Genomic DNA, 15,334 nt, shown 5'->3' on the forward strand with positions numbered 1-15,334 from the left:
CTTCGTTTGGATTTTTTTTTTTCACTGCTATAAAAAGTTCCTGGCATTTCAAATCATTCTTAGAATCAAAACAGTGTTAATTTTGTGGTCCTTAAGATGATCTATGTTAAATGTAATAGAATTCCTTCCTCATTTAACCTTTCCTCCTCTCCAGGGCCAACCGCTGTTAGATTATTAGCAGTGTTGATTCATGAACTGTACTTTGAAAGTCACAGTATTCCAAATTTGCAATGAATCATGCTAGAGTTTTTCTTTTCTTTTCTTTTCTTTTCTTTTCTTTTCTCTTTAAGCAAGGCAGTGGGGTGGAGTAACTTGTGAAGTAACTTGCCCAGCGTCATACAGCTAGTGTCAAGTGTCTGAAGCTAGATTTGAACTCAAGTCTTCCTGAATCCAGGGCCGGTGCTCTATCCACTGCCCCATCTAGCAGCCCCTAGATTTTTCCTTTTTTAAGAAAGAAATCTTGTATTCTTTTGGGTGCAGATTTATTTATACTTTGTCTGTGCAAATTAAAATTAGCTTAATTTCTTGCAAAGGGAAGTGTACCTGATTTGGTGGTATGAGGAATCCAGAGTGGGATTAAAAACATACTATGGAGTGTTTTCTTGATCTCTTTTTTTAAAACATCAATCAACTCCTAATAATTTTCCTTCCTCCCTCTTCCATAGAATTTCTGATAATAAAAAATTCACATGTTGGATATGCCTGAAAATGTAACCCCAGTTCTGCCCCTAATGTCTATCGCATAGGTTCAGGCATAGAGACCCTTCAGGACTGGCTAGGCCTCTGAAGTCACAGTTGCTCATTACATGGATCCCAGTTCTGAAGTCTTTTCAGTCTTGTTCTCCTTTAATTTGCTTCCTGTAAATTGTTCTGTTTTTGCCTCCATTGTGCTGCGTCAGGTTTGATGTAAGTTTTCTAATTTCTCTAAATCCCCATATTTAATTTCTTAGAGCACAGTAATATTGTTACATTAATAAGTCACCACCTGTTCAGCCACTCCTCAACAAAACCACTTTTCTTCCAGGATTTTGCTTTGACAAAAAGTGCAGCTATAGATATTTTTAAATATGTGTGAACTTTTCTACTCTGGCATTGATCTTATGGGTTGGGGGGGGGTGGAGTTGGCAAAAATTTGCCTGGTACTGTCATTGCTGGGGTCAAGGGAGATATATGGTTTAGTAACTTTTTTTTTTGGGCTAGGCAGTGGAGTTAAGTGACTTGCCCAGGGTCACACAGCTAGTAAGTGTTACGTGTCTGAAGCCGGATTTGAACTCAGTTCCTCCTAACTTCAGGGTTGGTACTCTAGACACTGCGCCACCTAGCTGCCCCACTAATAACTTTTTTTTAAAGTACAATTCCAAATTGTTTTTCAGAATGGTTGGATCAATAGTTGCAGATCTGGAAATGATTTTGAACCAATGCCTCTTTGTCCTGCTGGCAAACCTGGGAGTATAAACATTGATAAACTGTTAGGAGAACTATTGGGGTCTTGAGTCATTTGGATGTTGTCCCTACTTTTAAGTGATTGATTCCTGTAGCCCATTTGTTCAACTCCTAGGCTTACCTAATGTTATTTTTAGATGCTTGTGTGAACTTTCCTTGGAAGGAAGATTGGGGGAAGAGTCATAGGATCATTGATCTAGAATTCTACGTAAGAGTTGGGTGGGACCTTAGCCATTATCTAATAATGAGTCCATCCTCTTCCTTTTTTTGCAGATGAGATAACCAGGGCCCTTATTATTTGAAATGTACTGACATTTCCCAGAAATACCATATAGTGACATTTTGCCTAAAGGATTTATATTTAGTGGTATTAATATATTTTCCTGAAAATGTAACTATTTTTACTTTGTATTAGAGACCTTAAATTGTCTGCACTTGGGGACTGCAGTGTTCTCCTTATTTTATTTTTATTTCTTCCTTTGCTTGCCATCTAGTGTCAGGAAATGGGAACTACTTAAGCTTTCATGTAAAAGAAAAGAATTTATAATTTATACGAGAAGTGACAGCTGCATTCTAGCAGATTCCAGTCACTGAGAAGGCAAGGAACTTACAAGATATCCAAAAAAACCTTTATTTATGTCCAGTGACAGACTTCAGGCTTGAAAATCAAGTTCCTTATCTTCCAGCTAGCTTCTTAAAGAAACATGTAAAAATGAAGTGCTAAGCTCGTTGGTTTGCATATTTTTTGTTTTTTCCTGTTGACATTTTTTTTGTTTGACAAGGCAGTTGGGATTGAGTGACTTGCCCAGGGTCACACAGCTAGTGTCAAGTGCTTGGTCTGAGGCCTGGATTTGAGCTCAGGTCCTCCTGACTCCAGGTCCGGTACTCTATCCACTGCCCCACCTACCTGCCCCAACATTTTTCTTTAAAAAGAAAAATCACCCCAAAACTTCTCATTTGGAAAAGGGCATAGGAGCTTGGACCCATACATATCCATAGTTGTAATTTTTACTCTGTATTCTGTTGATAGAATTCTTATCACTGCCAAAATGATTTTTAACAACAGAGGAGAGTTTAGGGCATCAAGTGCACCACTGAAACCTTTTTAGATGATGATTGTGGTTTCACTGGGTAATGTATTCAATCATTGGTTTCTGTTCTGCCAGGTGCTTAGTTTTTTAGGTTAGTGGTTTGAGGAAATGGTTCTTTTGTTTCAAAGTAGGAAATGTGTGCAGAATGTGTGCTTTCTGGCTTAAAAGATTGTTTTATTTAACCTTTCCACTGACCATCTACAGTATTCAGATACATTAAAAAAAACCTTGCGTTGTAAATTCTCGCCTATGTGAAGATATATTTATTGACTTTAACACAGTACTACTGTGTTTACATGGGTTTGTTGCTATTTAGCTACGTAGTTGTCAGTGTGTATGTATGCTTTTGGTTGTATTTTTTTCACTTTGCATCGTTTCATGGCTGTCTTTTAATTCTTGAATGCATGAGTTCTATGACATTCACCTGTAATAATTTGTTCAAATGTTTTCTATGGAAAAGACTAGTTTGTTTATAGTTTCTTGCCATTAGATGAATATTTTTAGACAGATCCCATTTTCCTGTCAGTGACCTTTTCTCGATATAGTCCAGTAGGTCAAAGGATTTGACCATTTTTGGAAACCTTAGCTTCCAAAAAGGTTGGATTATTTGATAACTCTCAAGGCATGTTAATAGTGTACTGACTTCATTCTATCCTTTCCTGTATCAACTCTTGACCTCTTCCTTTTTGTTAATTTTTGATGGATGGGAGTTTTAGTGGACATTTCTTTAGTTATGAGAAATTTTGGATGTTTTTCATGTGATTTTATAAGATTTTGTATTTTTTCAACAGCATGATAAATAGTACTCACATTACATTTTTTCCTTTACAGTGTTCTTCCCATTATAGTAAATAAAAGCAGTTTGGTGTCTAACGACACCAGTTTCTGCCAAGTTTACTGAAAAATTTGTAGACATTGATTTATGTTATTTAATTTGCCTATGCGTCCCCAAATCAGACCTAATTGTTGTGTATTTGTGGTGAATGTGGAGTTAAATTTTTTTTTTTTTTTGCTTTTTGGTGAGACACTCAAGGTTAAATGACTTGCCCAAGGTCATACAGCTAGTGTTAAAGTGTCTGAGGCTGGATTTGAACTCAGGTCCTCCTGACTCCAAGGCCAGAGCTCTCTTCACTGTGCCACTTAGCTGCCCCCTTGGAATTAAATTTTTAAAAGTTTCTTACTGACTTTTTTCTTTTTCTTTGCATCACCATAACTTCCCTCATCATCCCTCCCCCTGCCAAAGACAATCCCAAATAACAGATAATAATTTTTAAAGACAAAAAAGAGGGGGGAGAGGAGAAAATCAGCATTAGTGATCATTACATTGAAAAAGTACAAAAATATGTACAATGTGTACACCATTTGTGGACTTCCTTGCCTCTACAAAAGAATATGATGGGAGGGGTCTTCTTATATGACTTTTTTTGAACCATGCTTATTCTTTATAGTTTTTTTCTTAGTATTTTATTTTACCCCAGTTATGTGTAAAAACAATTTTTAACATTCATTTTTAAAACTTGTTCCAAATTCTCTCCCTTTTTCTTTCCCCACCCCACCCCCCTTGAGAAGGCAAGCAGTTCAATATAGATCAAGCATGTGTAGTCATGCAAAACATTACCATGTTAGTCATGTTCTGAAAGAAAACCAAAAAAACCTCAAGAAAAATAAAGTAAAAAAAAAAGTATGCAAAAAAAAAAGTATGCTTCAATCTGTATTCAGACACCATCAATTCTCTCTCTGGGGATGGATAGCATTTTTAATGATAAATCTTTCAGAGTCGTCTTGGATCTTTGAATTGCTGAGAACAGATAGCTAAGTCATTCATAGCTGATTATTGTACAATGTTGCTGTTGCTTTGTACACAGTACCTTTTCACTTTGCATCAGCCCATGCAATTGTTTCTGGATTTTTCTGAGAGCATCCTGCGCATTTCTCATAGTACAATAGTATTCCATCATGATCATGTACCACAACTTGTTCACCCATTCCTCAATTGATGGGCATCCCCTCAATTTCTAATTATTTGCCCCCAGAAAAGAGCCCTATAAATATTTTTATACATGTAGGTCCTTTTTCTTTTCTTTTCTTTTCTTTTTTTTTAATCTCTTTGGGGGATACAGACCTAGTAATGGTATTGCTAGGTCAAAGGGTATGTATGATTTTATAGCACTTTGGCATAGTTCCAAATTGCTCTCCAGAATGATTGAATCAGTTCACAACTCCACCAATAGTGCATTTTTTCCCACACCCCCTCCAACATTTGTCATTTATCTTTTCTGTCCTATTAGCTTCTTTATAGTTTTGTAATATTCACTTACAGAAATGTTTTTATTGAATTTTTTGTTTTTTCCCATCCTCATAATTTCCCCCTAATTAACCACACCTCCCAGAAAGTTATTCCATATAACAAATAGTATTTTTTTAAATGCGAGAAGAGGAAAAAATTAGTGCAACCAATTAATACATTGAAAGAGTCCAAAAACAAGTGCAGTGTGGGAAACCAGTGGGCCCTCACATCTTTGCCAAAGGGTGAGGTGGGAGCATCTTCTCACATCTCTTATTTGGAGCCATGCTTGTTTTTTGTAATTTTGCATGTTCACTTTTTGCGTGTGTTTGTGTATGTGTTTCTCTGAGTTGTTGTCATTATGTATATATTTTTTCTTGGTTCTGCATCAATTCATATAGCTCTTTCCATGCTTCTCAGTATTCATCACACACATCATTTCTTTCCAGCACATTACAATCACAATTTGTTTAACCATTCTCCAGTTGATGGGGCATCTACTTTGTTTCCCATTCTTTGCTTTCACAAAAGTGCTACTGCAAAAATTTTTGTGTATGTGAGTGAATAGGGTATTTAAACCCTTACCACATTTGAGAGTTTTCCTGTATTTGCTTTCCTGTGTTTGATTATGGTGATCTCCTGAACGCAGCATGATGTAGTGGAAAGAGTCCTAGACCTGGAGTGATCTTTGAGGTCTAAAAGCCGTGCAACGATAGTTTTTGTTAGACTGTTTATCTATTTACTCTGGCAGAAATAAGGCTAATGAGAAGAAACATAATAATTAAAGTTTCAGCATCTTAAAAGTATAAAATTTTGACATTTCCAATTTTCTTGTTACTTCAGAAATGGTGGAATCAATGAAGAAAGTAGCAGGAATGGATGTGGAGTTGACAGTTGAAGAAAGAAACCTACTGTCAGTTGCATATAAGAATGTGATTGGAGCCAGAAGAGCGTCCTGGCGGATAATCAGCAGCATTGAACAGAAAGAAGAAAACAAGGGAGGAGAAGACAAACTAAAAATGATTCGGGAATATCGGCAAATGGTGAGCTTCCTTATCCCTTGGAAGGGACTTGAGGCTTTTTACCTGATTTTTTTGGGGGGGGTGGGGGAAGAACCTGGTTCACTGCTAGTGGTTCGATTGCCAGAGTATGGACTTAATCAGATTGGGATGTAGTGTTTTAGGAATGATAATCTGGTGGTGGTGTATGATATAGATTGGAAAGGGGAGTCAAACTGGATGGAGTTACAGTAAGATAGGCATGATATGATGAAGGCTCAGACTGGGCTCATAGGAATGAGCGGTAAACTAACATTTATTTTAATGTTTCTAGATTTTTTCAAATGGAATCCATTTTTTAACAATCTGGCCACATTGTAGTAGCAATAATATAGGATACATAAAGGTAGAACTCAGTGAAAAATAACCTTCAGGACCTGAACTAACGTAACAAATTTTCCGAGCCCCTGTTTTGAATGTTTCTCCATCAGTCCTATGTTCACATCATCACTCTTTTCTATCTCTCTTTTATGATTATCTAGCGTTGTTATTTTTCTCTTCGGTAATTCTGAGTTTTGATAGTTTTTAAATTGAGATGTGGGTTTTTTCACTGTGTACACCAAGAACAACCCTGACATTGACTTTGGTTCTTAGCCAAACATGTAGCAAAAGGGAAAAGATGCCTCGATCTTAGAGACTGTCCCTCCTGGAATATTTAGTTTGTGTGTGTGGGCAGGGGAGTGTATTAAAGAATAATGGGAGAAATGCAACAGTGATCAATTTAACAGCAGGGTCTCACTCCCATAAATAAGTTCGAGGTGAGTTACTTATATGTTGTTGAATTTATGAGTCTTAAGCCTCCTGTTTGTTTTTCCAGGTTGAGACTGAACTAAAATTAATCTGTTGTGACATTCTGGACGTACTGGACAAACACCTCATTCCAGCAGCAAACACTGGCGAGTCCAAGGTTTTCTATTATAAAATGTAGGTTCCTTACTCATAGGGAAATGTCCGATTTAAAGTTGGCATTCTTCTTAGAACATGACTTCCTATGAAGGGTTCATATTTAAGAATGTTCTTGTAACTATGGAAAGATGAAGTGGGGGAAGTGGCGTCTAAATAAGTACAGTTAGCCGTGAACATGATGCCAAGGGATGAACCACAAGGAGGAAAGTGCTTTTCATGCAGTGGATTCTTGTGTTTCAGATGACTGGGAGCTGTTGTTGAGATAACAAAAACATGTCCCGTTTCCCTTTCCTATATTTGTCATTTGTTTCAATAGATTCTTTTTTCTGTACCAAAGCATTGCTAATTATTGATTGCATATGTCATGGAAATCCTACTGGGTCACTTATAGGCCGTTTTTCCACCTCTCAGAGTTCTTGGGGAAATAGTATTTATCATCTTTAGGGATGATTGTTAAGTGAGGAGTCAGTTTGAGGGTTTTATATGATTTTGGAGTAGTTGAGCTTACAGGCTTTTGTTGAATGTTTGGGTGGTATCCAAGGTGGAAGTAGTTAGCAGTAGATGAATTAATCAGGTCTGAAATTAGAAGCTTTTATATTGTTTGACAAAGTAAGCCTGAATGTTGGGGAAAATGCAAATACACTTAATCTTCACATATACAGTATGTGGTTGTATTTGTAGTTTGTATTATTATGTGCAGAGCTTAGGGACAACCTGAAAACAGTATCTTTAAATGTTTTGGTTTGTTTTTGTCTTCTCCACTCCAGGAAAGGGGACTACCACAGGTATCTGGCTGAATTTGCCACAGGAAATGACAGGAAGGAGGCTGCAGAGAATAGCCTGGTGGCTTATAAAGCTGCTAGTGATATTGCAATGACAGAACTTCCGCCAACGCACCCTATCCGCCTAGGTCTTGCTCTCAACTTTTCCGTATTCTACTATGAAATTCTTAATTCCCCTGACCGTGCCTGCAGGTAAATCAACCATTTGGAGAAGAAAAGCAAAATCACCTGTATGATAACATTAGGAATTTATTTTTATTTTTGCTTCATCCTCACTGTGATATTCCCCTTATAGCCCATGTTGTTGGATCACCTCATATGATCACCCCACCCCTCTTAGATGGGGTTGAGGGCCTAAATTATTCCCAATCCAGCCCCACTGGCATAAAATATGCATTTTTATACTTCAGCATTGAGACAAATATTGTAATGATAAAGTAGGTATAAATAATCACATTCTGTTCGAAAACCTAGTATTCACCAGCTGGAAACAAAAATTGGGATTAATTTAAGGCCTTCTTTTTTTGGTAGGAATTATATTGGCCACTTAGGAACTTTTTTGCTAATACAGGGTGGACTTATTTAAGAGTTTAACCAATCTGAAAATATTCTCAATGACCAGTTGAGTTTAGCAAAAGTGGAAACAGATGTGGGTCTCCATTGGGGTGGTGGTGTGTGTGTTGATATAAACTATAGGTATTTATCCATTCCATTTGATATTCTAATATAGTCTCATTCCATAAATTGTGATGAGTAGCCCATATTCATACATTTTCATTATTGATTTGAATTGTCTCAGCCTCAGTATAGTAAGTTCTGTTATGGTGAATTTCCCCCTTTTGGAGTAGATTTTGTTATATCAGCTCTTTGAAGTAAGTAGACTAGTCCCAGCACACAGATATTGAGAAAAATCAAATGAAATATGTAAGCGTTTTGTGAAATGTAAGACATTTTTGACTAGGCCAATCTTCAGTGATTTGGAGTGAAATTTGACCTGCATATTTATTAATGTGTAGTCATCCCCTACAGTCTTAGTCTTATGCTTCCCCATTTTGGATGTGTTGACCCTGAGTTATCCTAGACTCTGGCAAACCTTAATGAGCTAGAGGATTTTTGAGTATGGGCTGGCTAAGGATTTTATAAACCACCTCTTTCAAGAATCAGCCTAATTCAGAGAGGCTCATCCCAAAACCCTGCAAACTATCAGAGGATGAATTTTTTGTTTTGTTTTGACTTAGCAACTTCTGAAGACCCCATCTCTCGGAGGGATGTGTGAAACCATACTTCCTGGAAGCCTAATATTTATTAATAGGCTAAATGGGGAGGTACATTTGGGAATGTTCTTCTGAATTAGCCTTTTCAAGGCAGACCCCTCCAGCCCCCTTTTCCCTACTCCAGTATTTGTGATAGATAAAGCTTTTGCCTGAACTAATCACCCATCCGATACTAGGACACAAGCTAGTGATAGGAAAAAAAAAGGTTGGGGGATGATCAGACTTAGTGATGTCTTATTTTGTGGAATTGGGAAACTGAGTTTATTGTTCTTATGTGGCATTTACAAATACAATCTTAATTCCTGTAGGTTGGCAAAAGCAGCTTTTGATGATGCAATTGCAGAACTGGATACGCTGAGTGAAGAAAGCTATAAGGACTCGACACTTATCATGCAGTTGTTACGTGATAACCTGACACTATGGACTTCAGATATGCAGGGTGATGGTAAGTATTCTTTATTTTTTAAATTAATGAACAAAAACCCCCTTCTCTTAACACTCACCCTCTCTCATTGGTAGACACAAAAGACAGCCAACCCAACCACCCCTCCCCAAAATGTGCATAGTCAGGCAAAACAAGTTTTCCCATTGGCCAGGTTCAAAAATGAGTTCTCAGTCTTCGCCCTGAATCTGTCACCTCCCAATATTTTAAGGTTAGAAGTTTCACTTTTAACTACTGAAACTTGTGACGTCTATGTGTATATCTTAGGAGATGGTATTGTAGGTATTAAGCCACAATCCTAGATTCTATATCTTTAATGTCGAAATTTTTTAAAAAAATTTGTGCCTCTTTAGAGAAAACACTGGAAGAATGTCATTTTACTTGGTCTATAGTCATCTCTTATTCCAGTTAAAAATTAGAGTAAAAGGATAGGTTCTTCTACTTCCTGCACAAAAGTTAATGATAGCAGAGTGTTTTTTAAAGGTTCTGCTTAAGTAAACTTTGTTTAATGTACATGGTTCTGAAAGTCAGAGGCTGGAAAACAAGACAAGGAACCGAGGGCTGTGTGAATATTGTCTCTGAGGTTGGGCTGCTGCTTTATTGTATTGAAGGTTTTAGTAGGGGCTGGTGACATTCCTGAAGGCCCAAACCTGGCTTGGTCTGTCAGTCATGTTATGTACACAGCTGTCGAGGTCCATTGAAATCTCTCCAGGTAGTTTGCGCTGATCTGAAGTGTTCTTGAGTGGCTAAGTGAGAGCTACAAATGAATGAACCACAATAGTCTAATGGGGAAAATGCCAGCATAATGATGATGAGCCTTGGCCAGGCCAGGACCAAGGGCAGCGGCCTCCTGTTTGTGTTACGGTTGGTCCTCTGCCGGCCTCGAGGTGCTGGCAGCCAGAGTGAGAGGAGCCCAGTCTGGCTTGTGAAACCTTCAAGAGAGCTGAGCATCAGTGTGCTGGAGTGGTCTGGGGCTGGGGTGACTTTGAGCCCCAGCTCGATGAACTAGAACAAGGCTCTTTCCCTTTCTGGGCTGAAATTTCTTCCTCTGTCAAATATGTAATAGAGTAAATTAAATGATTTCCCACTTGAATTACCACTAGTGAGACTGGCCAATCAGTTCCTGAGATTATGTCCAGAAAGAGAAAAAAATGGAAATGACTTTAAAGTGGCTCTTCTTAAATCACTAACCCTGATATCCTTTGAGGTGCAAATAGTGTGGATAGAAAAGGGAGCCCCAGTATGACATGGTGGAGAAAGGGCTGAATTTGGAGTCTGCAAGACCTTAGTTAACAAACCATCTCTGATAATTTTGTTGTTGTTCAGTGGTTTCAGTTGTGTCCAACTCTTCATGACCCTATTTGGGATTTTGTTGGCAAAGATACTGGAGTGCTTTGTCATTTCCTTCTCTAGCTCATTTTACAAATGAGGAAATTTGAGGCACAGAGGATGAAGTGACTTGCCCAGGGTCACATAGCTAGTAAGTGTCTAAGGCTGGATATGAAGATGAGTCTTCTGATTCCAAGCTCAGTGATTTATTCACTGTGCCACCTAGCTGCTTAATACTTGGCTAGATGTTAAAGGACCAGGCACCTATCTTCTCTATGCCTGTGTTCTTATTTATAAAAAAAGAGAGAGTTGAACTAGATGGTCACAAAGCTTCTTTCTAGCTCTGAACCTGTGCTCCTTTGAGACAGGTCACCTCCAACCTAGACTGCTGTCTTTCTAGCTATAGTGGGTACTGTCATAGCAGCCTAGAGAAAAGGAGGAGAAAATGTTAACAGTTTGCCAGGGATATGTCCTCTGGTGGATACTCACTGCATCGGACCCTGTAGTGATTCAAGGGGTGAAAAAGAGAGCGGGATGGCATTTTTGGTTGAGTCTGTTCTAGGTTCACATGCCAGGTCCTAAAGTGATGTTTGCGACTCTTGTTCGTGGTTCCTTATTTGAAGGAAGAAGCTACTCTTTGCCAGCAGCAGCCTGTGTTAATTTTGAAAATTTCTGCTTCGAATATCAGTTTAAGGAATATAAGTTTAGGCATAAGTTTAAGGGAATACAAACTTAATACTAAATTTAATTAGGTAAATTTGTTGGAGTTGGGAACAATTCAGTGTATTCCAAAACTTAGTAGAAATGTTCTAATCTGTTATCATGTCTAACAATTGCCTTGTAAGATCTGGGCAAGAGAACTGAGCTTGTCTGGCAGATGTCATGGCGAGCTCTCCTTGACAGCAGCCTGATTCTCTTTTGTTTTTTGTTTTTTTGTTTTTTGTTTATTCTTTTTTGTTTTTTGTTTTTTTTTTTTTTTGGGCAGTTGGGGTTAAGTGACTTGCCCAGGGTCACACAGCTAGTAAATGTCAGGTGTTTGGTCTGAGGCCGGATTTGAATTCAGGTCTTACTGACTTTAGGGCCGATGCTCTATCCACTGCGCCATCTAGCTGCCCCTGGTTCTCTTTTCTAAGAGTCAGGCTAAGTGCTGGGAAGTTTCTCCTTCACAGGTTTGAATAGACTTAGCTGGCAGAATCATGTACCATTTCTATTTTCAAATATGTTTCCCTTTGAGCCTTATTCTTCTGGAGATTAGTTCAGGTGTTAGATCCAATTTTGTGGAAAGTTTGATTTTCACATGAAAGTTTTGTCACCGTGTATTTGACAAGAAGGTTAAATAATCAAATTTGAGAGGCAGATAGCTTAGCTAGCAAGGTTGTGGAAAAGAAAGTGTTTGAACTTCCCAGTTGTGCTGAAATGTGTGCAGATAGCAGAAAATAAGATGCAGTTTAAGAAACAATTGGAAGGAATATTTTTAGAAAGATAGGTTTATCCTTTATGCAAGTCAGTAGGAAGACCGGAATTGGACGTTTTCCTGACTCCCAAGTCTTAATGGTCTTCACTCTGTCCACCAACCTTGGGGTTTTTCCACACTAAGTAATGTTGCTTTCATATGATTCCTGTTTTCCCCCCTTTCTCCCTGCTATATAGATTCCTAAAGGAAAATCCAACTGTTCTTTCCTAAAAACTACTTTGTAAGTCATTATCCTAGCACAGTGAATTTTTCTGCTTTGAGTTCTCATTTCCTCACTAATCATGCCTGCATATCATCATTTTGGTGCTCATAGGCTGCTTGTGTCTTAGACTTGATTCTAGGGCTAAACATTTTCCTAGTGATTTGTTGCCTGCTACGGCTGACCACTTTCTGGATGGGTGTGGTTTACATGAGGATGGTATAAAGTTATTTGACCTTTTGGCAAATCTCACAGTTGCTTATGTGTGAACTACAGCTTGCTAAGACCTTGAATAATTAACTGTTTCAGCCATATTCTGCTATCAGAAAAGTAGAGTAAATTTTTTAGAATCATTTATTGCCAAGTTTAGATGCACAGAGGTTTTGTCAAGAATTGGGAAATTCATCAGTTCCTTTTTATTAATAAGTGATTAATAAAATGTTTTCCCCCTGCACCTTCAAAATAAAATACTATTGTCAGGAAATCACCTTTATTAAAACATTCTCTGGGTCCTGTTCCCCCCCCCCCCAAAAAAAGTTACTGGGCTTTTTTTTCCTACCATTTTCATATTAACATTTGTTGAGATGCCATGATTCACTATATCCAGGTTTCAGAAGACATCTGTCTAAGGTGCCTCTATCAGTATGGATCTTATCCAATCTAGTTTGCTATTTTAATATGTATGAATCATGAATGGAAGGCCAATTCTATGGTTCCTTGTGTCTGAACTGCCTTATGTCAAGAGATGGAGTTAGCTAATTGATTTCCTTTATTTAGATTCAACTCAGGTAACTGTAGAAGACTGTAAGAGGTTTATCAAAGAAAAAGACTGTAACTTTCACCTGTTTAATCATATTCTATGGAAAGTCCTATCTCTTTGGCATGCTTGCTTCTCTGTTATGGCTGACTTATTTAATGCTCATCAGTAGGTAGTTGACCTCCAGTGAGTAGGCTGGCTTTCTCTTGCATGTCTTAGTGCAGTTAAAACTCCCCAAGCTAATAACTATTTTAAAGAAAAACAGCATGAGAGAACCTGGTCCAAATGCCCTTCTCTAATAACCTCAGTGTTCTGGTTTATTTTTGGCATGCTGTTCCATTTTGGAATGTGAAATTAGGATAGTTTGAGGTTGCCTTGATGAGACACAATGTTAATGTCCCGTTTCAAAAATAACAAAAACCAACCGCCATAATAAACTTAATTCTAATTTCATGAGTCATTGTTGCAAGGTTGCCTCTGTTTTGAAGCATTACTGAGATTGAGCGGGTGAAACGTCCCTGCTCCTGTGAAAACCTACCTTTTCTTCTTGATGTATAAGGTGGGGGTGAGGTTATTAGGGAAGAACATTTTGTCCTGAGATAGAACACGAAAGCTTGAAAATCATTATAAGATCATTATCTTGGCTGTCCGTGTTGAGAGCTCATCTACTTAGTAAGACAAAGTTGACTACTCTGCATTGATTTTCATGCTGCGTAATAGTCTTCTAGGTCATTGAAATCGAGTCTTTTGGGGGCTTAAGAATGTCTGATTTTTCATGAAACAGAACCCTTTGTATGAGTGGGCAATAGAATTGTAGCGAGTACACGCTTCCTTTGTACTTGGGGAGTTGCTTGTCCTCTGCAGCGTCTTGAGTCACGATGCAAGTGCTGACCCTTTTTCTTTGACAGGTGAAGAACAGAACAAAGAAGCACTGCAGGATGTGGAAGATGAAAACCAGTGAGAGGGACGTCGAAGCCAACAAGAGAATCCATCTCTGACCACCCCACTCCTCCCCAGCCCTCCCCCGAAAACTCCCCGTTGTCACTGAGAACCACCAAATCTGACTTTTACATGCGGTCTCAGAATTTAGGTTCCTGCCCTGTTGGTTTTTTTTTTTTAAACAGTTTTCAAAGTTCTTAAAGGCAAGAGTGAATTTCTGTGGATTTTACTGGTCCCAGCTTTTAGGTTCTTTAAGACACTAACAGGACTGCATAGAGGCTTTTTCAGCATTACTGTATTGTCTCCGTGCCAGATGTGGCAAGATAACCATTAGAAATGGATATTACATTGGAATGCCATTAGACTTCTAGGTGAAGCGAGAGTCTAGGAGAGAGGTTTATCGCACTGTAGGGCGCATGTGGTGGCATTTTTCCTTTTTATAATTGTTTAAACCGAATTTTATACCAATGTTTAAAATTAATTGGGTGTTTAGCTCGAAGTTACAGGTTGCGTTGGAACGTTTATTGTAGTGGTTTTGCTGTAAAAAGTGTTTCCAAACTGTGCTGAAATGGTGCTGGTAACAGCCCAACAATCCGTGGCTGCTCATTCTTGCCGACTTTGACCTTCCCTCACAGCAGGTTAGCATTGAAGGTGGTATTGAAAAGCCTGCATGCGTGTTCAATTCTTTGGTTTTTCTCCTTCCCTCTTCCCCTTCTCCCCCTTTACTCCCTGCCCTCCTTCGCTCGCTCAACCTCTTTCGTTCAGTATGTGTAACTTGAAGCTAATTTGTACTACTGGATATCTGACTGGAGCCACAGATACAGAATCTGTATTGTTCTTACTGAAACACAGCATGGAATTAACATTAAACTTAAATAAAACAAACCTAAATTAAAAATGCCAAAAATTATTGCGACTCCATCCTTTATACTTCTCAAATAAAGACTCTGGTCCAAACACTAATGGCCGTATTGTTTTTGCATGAATCCAAAAGACCCCATAACCCGAGAGGTTTAAAATGCTTTTGTCCAAGACGCACAAAAGATGTAAGAAGTCTCTCTTTCTCTCTCTTTTTTTTTTAAATAAAGGTTGCCTCTTCACCGGGTGCTAATAGTGCTGGCTGGGTAGACCAACTTGTCTGCCAGTCATTCCCATGTGAATGGCATCCAACACTTGTGTTAACTATTTGGTAGCTTATATAGGATCATTCCTGGTAACTGAAGGGAAATTCTCATTCAGTAACATTACATTTTGAGTTGCCTCTCTGAATGCAACTAAACAAGTTTAAATTGTTAGAGTAACTTACCTAAAGCTGAAGTGAAATTATGAGCCCTTTAAGATGTTTTAGGCCATTTT

The 15,334-nt window shown here is 38.3% G+C and overlaps 1 protein-coding gene across 1 annotated transcript in view; it reads left to right on the top strand.

Annotated features, from left to right (window-relative positions):
* YWHAE (tyrosine 3-monooxygenase/tryptophan 5-monooxygenase activation protein epsilon) overlaps nucleotides 1-14,937 on the top strand; it is a 37,158-nt gene extending 22,221 nt beyond the window's left edge. The window contains exons 2-6 of the mRNA XM_027862044.1: nucleotides 5,662-5,861; nucleotides 6,694-6,800; nucleotides 7,550-7,756; nucleotides 9,147-9,283; nucleotides 13,948-14,937. Coding sequence (XP_027717845.1) covers nucleotides 5,662-5,861; nucleotides 6,694-6,800; nucleotides 7,550-7,756; nucleotides 9,147-9,283; nucleotides 13,948-14,000 — 704 coding nt within the window. The 3' untranslated portion in view covers nucleotides 14,001-14,937. The remainder of the gene's footprint in view (nucleotides 1-5,661; nucleotides 5,862-6,693; nucleotides 6,801-7,549; nucleotides 7,757-9,146; nucleotides 9,284-13,947) is intronic.
* The last annotated feature ends 397 nt before the right edge of the window (nucleotides 14,938-15,334 follow it).

The sequence above is a fragment of the Vombatus ursinus genome, unplaced genomic scaffold, assembly GCF_900497805.2.
Source record: "Vombatus ursinus unplaced genomic scaffold, bare-nosed wombat genome assembly UNPS02014768.1, whole genome shotgun sequence".
Lineage (NCBI taxonomy): Eukaryota > Metazoa > Chordata > Mammalia > Diprotodontia > Vombatidae > Vombatus > Vombatus ursinus.